The sequence below is a fragment of the Syzygium oleosum genome, unplaced genomic scaffold, assembly GCF_021117445.2.
Source record: "Syzygium oleosum isolate NSW1041296 unplaced genomic scaffold, Sole_v2.1 Sole_v2.01, whole genome shotgun sequence".
Taxonomy (NCBI): Eukaryota; Viridiplantae; Streptophyta; class Magnoliopsida; order Myrtales; family Myrtaceae; genus Syzygium; species Syzygium oleosum.
Window position 1 is genome coordinate 32,936,078 of NW_026607485.1, and position 10,844 is coordinate 32,946,921.

General features: G+C 42.8%; 1 protein-coding gene across 1 annotated transcript; it reads left to right on the forward strand.

The window, feature by feature from the left end:
• Positions 1–9,081: 9,081 nt before the first annotated feature.
• On the forward strand, positions 9,082–10,266 carry LOC115666030 (elongation of fatty acids protein 3-like). Its single transcript, XM_030587830.2, has 2 exons — positions 9,082–10,148; positions 10,190–10,266. Exon 1 carries the CDS (start codon positions 9,082–9,084, stop codon positions 10,042–10,044), a length of 963 nt encoding a protein of 320 aa, XP_030443690.1. The 3' UTR covers positions 10,045–10,148; positions 10,190–10,266.
• Positions 10,267–10,844: the final 578 nt, after the last annotated feature.

The window sequence follows — 10,844 nt, forward strand, 5'->3', positions numbered from 1 at the left end:
GCTCATCTTGGGCTGTGGATGTGGCCCATGGGCTGGATTGAAGGCCCACTTTGCTTCAAGAAGATTAATTAAAAAATGAAAACTAGAGTCACATGCTGAAATATGTTTCCAATTGAAAAAGAAGAGTATTCTTACTTTCAACAACAAGATGCCAAAAAAAAAAACAAGAAGAAGGAAAAACCCACAAAAAAATAAAAAACTAGACCCACTGGACACGTTTATCTTTAATTTTTTTTGTAACATCAAAAACCCCAAACTATATCCACTATAACGCATTTACTCTAAACTTTTTATTGTGACATAAAAAACTCAAAACTTGTACTTATGTGACATATTTATCCTCTATCAAGGTTTCGTTAAATGATTTTTTATCTCACTTAAGTTACGTGGGTGCCATGTCAATATTGTTTGCTTTCTGACATCCATGTAGGTAAATTTTTAACAGTTATTATTGACAGAATTTTAACAAATGGTAAATATGTTACAGGTATACTTTTACGATTTTTGGCGTCACAAAAAAGAGTTTAGGGTAAATTTATTGCAGTAGATATAGTTTAGGGTTTTTTGTGGTTTTCACCAGATAAAAGGGTTTTTTTCACGGTTTCAACGAGAATTATAACCTTACGTTAAACAAAAAGGGTCTTTCTTAACCTCGAGACATGACTAAACCTACTTCTTAATTTTTATTTAAGGTGAAATTTTTTCTTTTCATATGCCCAACACTTTTTCAAGAAAAAAAGGAGCGCACCTCTCATTTTCACTCGAAATTGAAAATGACAATATTTTCATGAATAAAACCGGGCTTCTTTTTTATTTTTTTATTTTTTTGCAAGGATAAATTCTGAACAATAATCTTTGATAAATAAAAATATTATGCATGTGATGGTATATTTCACTTAATGATGTACAAGGTATCAAGTAAAAGGAGCAGATTTAGATGTTTACTTCATGGACAATATCTCCCGTAACAGTGATACAGTAGATCAGGGTGTTAAAGGGATTTCTGATTCAGGAATTAGAGATCATTGGGTCATATCCCACCAAACATAGGAAAATTACCAAAAAAGTTCTAAATATATTGCAATTATACAAATTCAGTCATAATTCTTTTTTTTATACCAATTAAATCCTAGATCTTTTGCATTTGTGCCGATTCAATCCATTCAACCAATTTTGGTTAGCCGTCCAGCCGACACTAACGTAAAAAATTTAATTTTTTATATTTTTTCTAATTTTTTAAATATTTTTTCTTTTTTCTTTTTCTTTTTCTTTTTCCTTCCTTCTTCCTTTGGTCGGTCGCCAGATTGAGGCGATCGGCCAGAGGCAAGGGTCGCCAAGGTCGACCTCTCCTGCCCCTGGCTAGGCTCGCCCTCACCGGATTTGGCGGGGGCTCGCCTCGCCAGTGGCTGGGAGAGATCACCAGATCCGGTGAGGGCAAGCCTCGCCAGTGGTTGGGTGAGTCGATGAGGCTCGCCCTCGCCTGATCTGGCGGGCAAGCTCGACCTCACCCACTAATAGTGAGGCTCGCCTTGCCAGGGGCCGACGAGGTCCTTGCCTCTGGTCTGCAGCGGGACCGAGTCGCCTCAATCTGGCAGTCGGCCAAAGGAAGAAGGAAGGAAAAAAAAGGGAAAAATAAAATAAAAAAATAATTAAAATATTCAAAAAAATATTAAAAATTATTCACGTCAGCTTCGGCCATGTCATGTCAGCTCCGGCCGGCCAAAATTGACCGAATAAACTGAATTGGCACAAATATAAAAGATTTATGACTCAATTGACACAAAAAAATTATTTAAAATTGAATTGACACAATTTCAATAGATTTAGGACTTTTTTGGTAATTTTTCCCACTAAATTGCAGAAGTCCAAAGTCCTTGTTGGTTCATGAAACTTGCAAGATGTTTCAGTCGTTTTTAAGTAGTCGAGTCTTTGTGCTTATGATTATCGAAAAAGACGGAGAGAATAAAAGTTCCTGGGTTTTTTTTTTTTTTTTTTGCCTTTGCTCAGTTGAATATCTCATCTTGCTAATATGCATATCCCTTCATCCAAAAAAAGAAGAAAATCATGTTCCATCTTCAATTAGCGAAAACCAAAGAAAAGGGTATCCAATATACTCCTCCAAATTTAGGTGCCCCAACAACATTGGAGAATATGCTCTGGCATCTGAAGAATGTGATCTTGTACCAAATAAAGTACGTGAAGATAAAAGGCAATTTGGATCCAACGTCTAGCAGACATAAAGGTGCTCAAAAGACTGAGTGGGATAGTGATGAAAAGGAATAAGGATAATAATTGAAGGAATGGTGCTGTAGATGCACATACAAATTAGGTCTCTTTTCTTTAAAAGGATTAGGACTATCCTAGTTGATTGAATCGATTTATCCTTTTGTTAAATTCTTTCATGATTTTAAAGGGATAAATTAGGTCAATTTTCCTTTCATAGATTGAAATGCGTGATCCATGCATATTGCCTTATACTATCTAAAGTTCCATAAAACATTCTGCAAGTTCCATTAATCAGGTAAGTCCAGACCTTTGACTCGTGCAGGTAACCCTAATCCAAAGCAGTTCGCACGTAGTTGGTGAGATTCGAATAGACGACTTTAAATTGCTGAGCTAAAAACAATATCTCGATATTCTAACCAACTGTGTCAGCTCTGAGGCTTGCTTATTTTTAACTTAATATCGAATTCGAAACCGGGTGGCATTGTTGGATGCTTCTGTTCAATAGAACAGGGAGAGGCCAATAGATTCGTCATGTTATTATTATTATTATTTTTCTCTAATTCCTCATGTTGATTGGCAACTATTGCATTGCACATATTCACTTTCCATTTCTTTAATCCCACCTAGATCTTTATGCAGTTGAGCCAATTGTCCCCATTGTTTACGAAATCCGGTTCCGTTGCGGTTATAATTTGATGGTTCTATCTCAATTCCATCTCTACTACACTTCAATTAGTAATTTTCCCGGTCTTTTACTAAGATTTCAAACAAAACAGCATTAATATTCCGTTCACACACACAGAGTGTATGGAAAGATTATGTTGCTTTCTACTGAAAAAATAAATATCTCTCATTGGCAATTCCAAGTCAAGTTTGGAGACTGCAAGCAGAGACCAACTTAGGCTCAAGGTGGTCAACAGAAACTTAGGGTCAACTTATAGTCAAGTCCATCATAGACCAATACCTCTCCATGCGTACCCACAAAAAACTCCGATAGAGACCATTCAAATCAGGAAGGATCGTGTATTGGGCAAAAGTACACCACAAGTGTCATAACTTGTGTACGGCGATCACTTTGGTGCCATAACTTTTTTTCGGATCACTTTGGTGCCAAGTCGGAGAAAAATCGATCACTTTAGTGACTCTGGTCAAAATTCCGGCCAAAAAGTTGACATGGCATTTATATTTAAAAAATGGTCTGACTTGTACACGGTGAAAATTAAGTGGCTTTTTTTCGAATATTTTAATTTTTAGAAAAAAAAATAATTAAAATAATTTTAAAAAAAACACAAAAAAACAAAAAAGGTGTTGCAGCAGCGGCGAGGGAGCCCTCGCCGCTGCTGCTGCCAAGCCACCACCGCCGGGAAGGGCCGGCGGGGTGGTGGGCACAATGGTCGGCGAGGGTCGCCGGCCCTTGGTCGGGGCCCGGCGACCCTTGCCTCGCCGGCGAGGGTCGGATCCGCCCTTGGCCGGGGCCCGGCGACCCGCCTCGCCCGGCGAAGGCCGGATCGGCGAGCGAGACCTCGCCGTCGCTCGGGTCGCGACGGCGAGGCCCCGCTCGCCTTCGCCGGGCGAGGCCGCGCCGCCGTCGCGACCCAGGCGACGGCGAGGTTGGCCTCGCCTGCCAGGCGAGGCGAGACCTCGCCGTCGCGACCCACGAGATGGCGAGGTCTCGCCTTGCCCGGCCGAGGCGAGGCCGACCTCGCCGTCGCCCGGGTCGCAACGGCGAGGTGCGGCCTCGCCTTCGCCGGGCGAGGCGGGACCTCGCCATCGCCCGGGTCGCAACGGCGAGGTCCCGCCTCGCCCAGCGAAGGTGAGGCCGACCTTGCCGTCGCCTGGGTCGCGACGGCGAGGTGAGGGTCGCCGGGGGTCGGCGAGGGTTGTCGAGCCCCGGCCAGGGGCCGGCGACCCTCGCCAACCACTGTGCCCACCACCGCCGGCCCTTCCCGGCGGTGGTGGCAGCAGCCCTCGCCGCTGCTGCAGGGCTTTTTTTTTATAAATTAATTAATTAATATTTTAAAAAAATACACGTCAGTGGGCTAAACGGCGTCGTTTTTGGTTTTTAATACTGACTGGACCTCTCCGGCGAGCCGTGTCAGCGCCACATCGGATTTCCGGCGAGCCACGTCAGCATTGGCAATAAAGTGATCGATTTTCAAAAAAGTTGGCACCAAAGTGATCCGAAAAAAAGTTATGGCACCAAAGTGATCGCCGTACACAAGTTATGGCACTTGTGGTGTACTTTTGCCTCGTGTATTGACTGCAATCATTAAGAAGAGACATGAATAGAGGTAATTCATACTTTCAAAGTCGTCGGTCCACCAAATGATGCTGCAAAAAGTTGGTCTTTTTCAATTTTATACTTCTGTATAGTATTACTTCTTTATCCTAGTTGCTTAACCTATGACTGTTGATTAATTATTCATCTGATTGACGCATTTTGAATACGTCGGGATTCCCAAATTTCTCTTTCTTGTTTGAACATACAGTCGTCGATTTTTCGATCGATCGCGTATTAAAAGTCCTCCTCATTCAGTGTAAAAAGAAAAGGAGAAAAATGACTGATCTCTTCAAAAAGGAAATCCTCTTTATTCCATATAAAATTGTAGATCAAAGAAAAGGGCAAATACTATGCGAATGATGTTAGAAGAGGAAAAAAATTAATGGAGAAAGTAAAAATACGATTTGGTTATGTTGAGAAGAGTTGAGGTTATTATTGCATATTGAAGATGAAATTAATTTAAATTCTTATTGCAAAAGAGAAATATGGGGTCACCGTCGGGCGTTTATAAAATTACGATCGGGTCTTCTGCTCAATAAAGGGGGTTATATGGGATTTCAAAAGTCTAAAGTTGAAAGTTGCTTTAACTTTGCTTAAAAATAGATACATGTAGATAAAGAGATAGATTGCATGAGATTTTGTGGAACTTTTGACAAATGTTCTAAAAGTCTAAGCCATTCAATAATTAGATAGTTTCCTACTTAAGTAGGATCTTTTTATAGAAAGTGCCTCCCGAGGATTTGTTGAGCGATCAAACAAAAGTTATTGCATTTGTCAATATATTGATTGCCCTCGCGGTATACACAATTAATTTTTTCTAAATGAAATACTTACTAACCAATAGTATGTTTAACAGGTGGCCCGAAAGCACTCATTAACAAGACCCTTTTAAATGTCACAACACTTCCCTTCTCAGTTAGGTTTTATCTAATTTAATCGTGAATGATGTAAATCCAGAATCTCTTATTTGATACAATGAAAGATCTTACAAGGTTACTCTCGATTATTGTTAGGTGAAAACTTGATTTAATATTTCAACATCATTACCATATAGATACATGGATCGGCTACATTTTCCTATCACGCTAAGGAAGTAACAATTGGACCAATAAATTTCATGGGGCTTTAAGTTGAGTCATGTTTTATCATCATCGCTAGATGTGTCAACAATTCAAGTTGGGTCGCCGGGTCAAGTTTCAGTGATACCCGACCCGACCCGACCCGATCATTGTTATATGTTTATTGCAAACCAATCTGTTTGAAAATGTGGGTTATGACAATAAATATAGTGCAATAATTGTGAAACGTTGAAGCTGAAGCAGCTACCTATGAAGTAACATAAAAGAAAAGTAATGACAGGAGTGGGAGAATCAGAGTCGAAAGGGGGATCTCTCATGACCTAAGATGAAGAGAAAAGTCTATCTATTTTATTTAGTTATTCAGTTAAATTTAAACAAATCATCCGTTATCGGATTTGAATCAATGACTTACGGCTTACCATGGTGTTACTACTATTATGATGCACGTCTGTTTACCTATTACCCGAACCGGTAGGAGATCCGACCAGAGAAAAATCCGAAATTTTCTGGTCAATTCGAGCCGGTTCGGTTATTTTTAACACTCCTACTCATCACCATAGATGATCTTCTAGATTGGATTCAAGGGGAAGCTGTCATTTCCGACCCACATGCGGACCCGAGTAACAAAGAAGCATCTTTACTTAAGAATTCAATTAGCATGCTAATCTCACCTAAGAAAAAGCTCCTTCTTCCTCCCTGGGGTCCATTCCATTGACGGCCAATTATTGATTACACACTGTGCGGCATTAATCTAAAGCAGGACCATCCAATTTGCCTTCTCACATTTCTCATGGTGTCCATATCAAGAATGTAACGCGAGGCTCCCAAAAAAAACGTGCATATTAAAACGACTAGGGCAGGCAAGTGGTCGGTCAAGGGCGGTCGGTCACGCGTTCTCCTCTTTTCTTCACTTACTTTAGAAAAATTGAAAAAAAAAAAACAAAGGCAATGAAAACGATTAGTGACTATTCAACTAAACCCAGATATATGACGTGTGTCTAATGCCGAAATCATTTGGATTTCGTGAATTCTAGCATGTGTGCACATACGTTGGCTTGTAGGACATATTGCTCATTTTTTCTTCCCTAAACATAAGTAGGGTACACACGAGAAGTTGTGTCAAGTTACCAATGTGTTTCTGAATTGCGATTTTAGCTATGTAGTAAGGTTAGTTTCAAAAATTGGGTACCTCCGTCGTTATGTTTGCGCTTTTTTTTCTTCTTTTCTTTTTATATTTTTGCTCATGATATTATCGAAACGGTTTCGAGTTTATTTCGCATGTTCGCTCACATTAGTTTCGTGTCCACAAAAAAATGCTCCCGTCACTTAGTTCACACGTTACCTTGTTGTCTCCTTCCTCGCTTTATCTGTCTAGCCCATTTTCTCTAGCATTAGAGTGGTCGCTCCACCACTATATAGATGCAGCTGTTTCTTTTCTTAAAATTAACATGGATATATACATTTTGTCTGCATAACTTTGTCGATCAAAGTACCTTGGACTCTATCTAGATTCCAGCAATTGGACCTAACAAATCAGTCGGTGCCGACAAAAGTCTGACGTGTAAATACTTTTTGTCACGGTGGAATATAATTTAATGCATGTCCTTAATAGACTAAGATCACGATCAAATCTTGAATAATGAGAATTCTCAACGAGAATGCCGCATTGAAATTTTCCTCGTTTAAAAATTCTAGTCAACTCCATCTAGCCAGATTTGAAGAGGAGATACTTGATTAGAAAAGTTATATAAGTTCAATTACTTGATTAGACAGAGTAAAAGTTCCTAAGATTTGATTGGAAAAAGAACGCGCAAGTTGAGGGTGTAATTTTACTTTTGAAATACTTCTATATGGGCCCTATTTTCCTCCGGTAGGCCCTTTAATTAGTTAATTTTGAACATATACATTATACATATGTCAACTTAATTAAAAGTAACACGCACACACACTCTCTCTCGCACCATGAGCATTCGTTGCGCCACTATCATCTCTAGTAAACCTGTCAAATGGGTGAACTTGATCGGGTCAAAAAATGAACCGATTTAAATTGATCCATTTAACTTATTTTGATCTATTTCCATGTAATGCAATTCTAGTGACCCATACCCGAGTCAAGACATAACCGACTCAATCCATATTGCTAAAAAGCTTTCATATTTAGTTCAATTTAGGAAAAATCATACCCAAATTGAGGTGAGAGCGCGGAGCGAGCGAGTGCGAGACAAAGTGAGGGTGAGAGAAAGTGAGAAAAGAGTCATAGATGTGGGTCAGGTCTAAGTAAGTCGTGAACTCATTTAACACCCGTATTATTTTGAACTTTACCATTCTAAACTCATTTACTAAATATAACAAACGTACGATGAGTTAAGAAATAAGTCTCTCGACGAGTCTCTCTCTGTATCTCTTTGTTTGCTTGCACAACCCGACCCTCAAGCCGAGCAGGTCCGAGGCTGTGGAGAGAGAAAGATTGTTTATCCTTCTTTATCGCTTTTGGTTTGTGGGTGGAAGACATAGCAAAAGTCACCACCATTCATGATTACTGCAAAGAGCACGTTACCACCAAGAGAGGCCATCACTCCCCATAGTCCTGCCAATTTCCACCAAAATCCATGATTGAATCCTTCCCACTCCCTCTGAAAAATCCCCCCATAAATCAACCAAAGCAAGCCGCACGTGCGACTAACGACAGTACAATTCGGGAAACAAATGTGATAAAAATTTTAAATCCATTATATTTGTATCAATTTCGTTATAAATCGTTTAATTATGTCAATTTAGCATTAACCTTTTGACCTAATGTCAATTCAGTCCTTTCAGCTAATTTTGGTCGGATATTGCTGACGTGAAAGCTGACCGGCCTACGTGGCATTACCGGTGCTGAAGTGGACAATTTTTAATAATTTCCGATTTTATTTTTATTTTTTCAGATTTTTCTCTTTTTTGTTCCTTTTGTCGGTAACCGGTCATGGGCGATGGGCAAGCGAGCTGGCCTCGCCTGGGCAATGGTCGCCGTCACTGGCCACAGGCGAGAGCTCCCCTCGCCAGATATGGCGAGACCGCCCTAGTCAAGGCGAGGATCGGCCTCGCCAGATTTAGGACATCTCGCGCTTGTCCCGTGAGATTCACAAATTCGCACGACACACGTGCGTCCACTGGGATCGCGACACGGGTCACTTACACCCATGCTTTTTACCAGCACTTCATGCCGACCAGTCGTTCACGTCCCCGAGACCCCATAGAGGCATCCCCTAAATTTAAGCCCCCCAAAACCCCCCCTTTCCTTCTCTCCACAACCCCCTGTCTCTCTCTCTCTCTTTCTCTCCCTTTCTCTCCCTAAAATCAAGAACCCAAATTTGGAACATCTCCAAGGAATTTTTGAGAATTCAACCTCGCCGCAGGCCAAGCTGGATTCTTTCCTTTTTCCGACCGTTTATCGGATTCGAAGAGATTGATGAGACGACCGCGATAGGCGCGACGGTAGCGGCGGCGGCGGCGATGGCGATGTCGATGTCGGCGAACTGGCTGACGTACTACCTCGCCGAGCACCCGGCGATCGTCAACTTCCGGTGGAGCCACACGCATTCGTGGGGCTCCACCTGGTCCTTCCTCGCCTCCTCCGTCTCCCTCTACCTCGCCCTCTCCCTCCTCCTCCACCTCCTCCTCCTCCTGCGCCGGCGACCCGTCCCCGTCGGCCCCGCCCCGGCCCTCCACAGCCTCCTCATGGCCCTCCTCTCCGCCACCATCTTCGCGGGGGCCCTCCTCTCCTCGGCCGCCGAGATCCGCGACACCCGGTGGCTCTGGCGCCGCTCCCGGACGACGCCATTCCAGTGGTTCCTCTGCTTCCCGCTCGGCACCCGTCCCTCCGGCCGCGTCTTCTTCTGGTCCTACGTCTTCTACCTCTCCCGCTTCCTCCACATGCTACGCACCTTCCTCACCATCCTCCGCCGCCGCCGCCTCTCCTTCGCGCAGCTCTTCAACAACGCCGCCCTCACTTGCGTCGCCTTCCTCTGGCTCGAGTTCTCGCAGTCGTTCCAGGTCCTCGCCATCCTCTCGGCCACGCTCGTCTACGCCGCCGTGTACGGGTACCGGTTCTGGACCGCCATCGGGCTGCCCGTTGCGTGCTTCCCGTTCGTCGCGCACTGCCAGGTCGTGCTCCTCGGGTGCAACCTGGTGTGCCATGTCGGCGTCCTGACGCTGCATCTGGTCAAGGGCGGGTGCAACGGTATCGGCGCGTGGGTGTTCAACTCGGTCCTGAACGGCGCGGTCTTGATGCTGTTCTTGAACTTCTACGTGAAGATGCATCTGGGCAAGAAGAAGGGGGTTGTCGGCGGCGTCGGCATCGGGGGCGTGAGCGAGGCTCGCGATCGAGATCGTGAACCGTCTTCTACTTTATGCTGCGGGTTTGATGTAATTAAAGAGGCAAAGGAGGAGAGGATCGTCAAAGAGAAGGCGTTATAGGGATTGAATGGTGGGTGGTTGTTGGTGGTAACTTCTTTTTGATAGCTCTTAAATTTTGGGGGAAGCAAAAAGTTTGCTGGGGACCCTTTTCTCTATCTCTATCCCTCTTTTTTTTTTTTTTTTATAAGGTAAGAGATCTCTATACCTCTTTGAGTTTATCTTTTCTGCAGAAATTGATATATTTATATATACTGCAATAAAATGGTTCAAAAGATTTTCCAATGTTGTAGAATTCTAGTGTGTAGTAGTAATTAGAGGAGTGGGTGGTCCTGTTGAAATGGTTGTTTCATCTGTGCTAGGGAATTTGCATATCGTTATCAACTTTTCTGACCACTCCTCTGAATTGAGTGCGACGTCTAACTTATTCTGAAAGTTTAAGGCCTTAAAATAATGATGGAGAACGCAAAATCAATTTTTCATTCACATCAGTTGGATCTATTACTAGAGGAGGGTTCGGCGGTATTACCAAGAGAAATTATTCTTTTAATGCGCTTCGGAGTTCGAAACGATCTCGACAGACTTCAAAGTTTTCAAAAGACGAGTAAGTGCCCTCCGTGGTCAATTTGCACCAGCATAAAGAAGGTTGGTGAAAGCTACTCGCTCGTTGTATTCGTTGAGAAAGATCCCCCGTTAATTAAGGCCAACTTGGAGTCCCACAGTCGACCAAAATTGACCCGGCTCGAATCAAATCAAATGGTCCCTCCCAATACCAGGAAAACGTGGCATCATTCCAATCCGCTAGGACAAGAACATGCATAGAGACAAGAACAGTCGGGTAGGTATTTGTTACTATCAGTCAA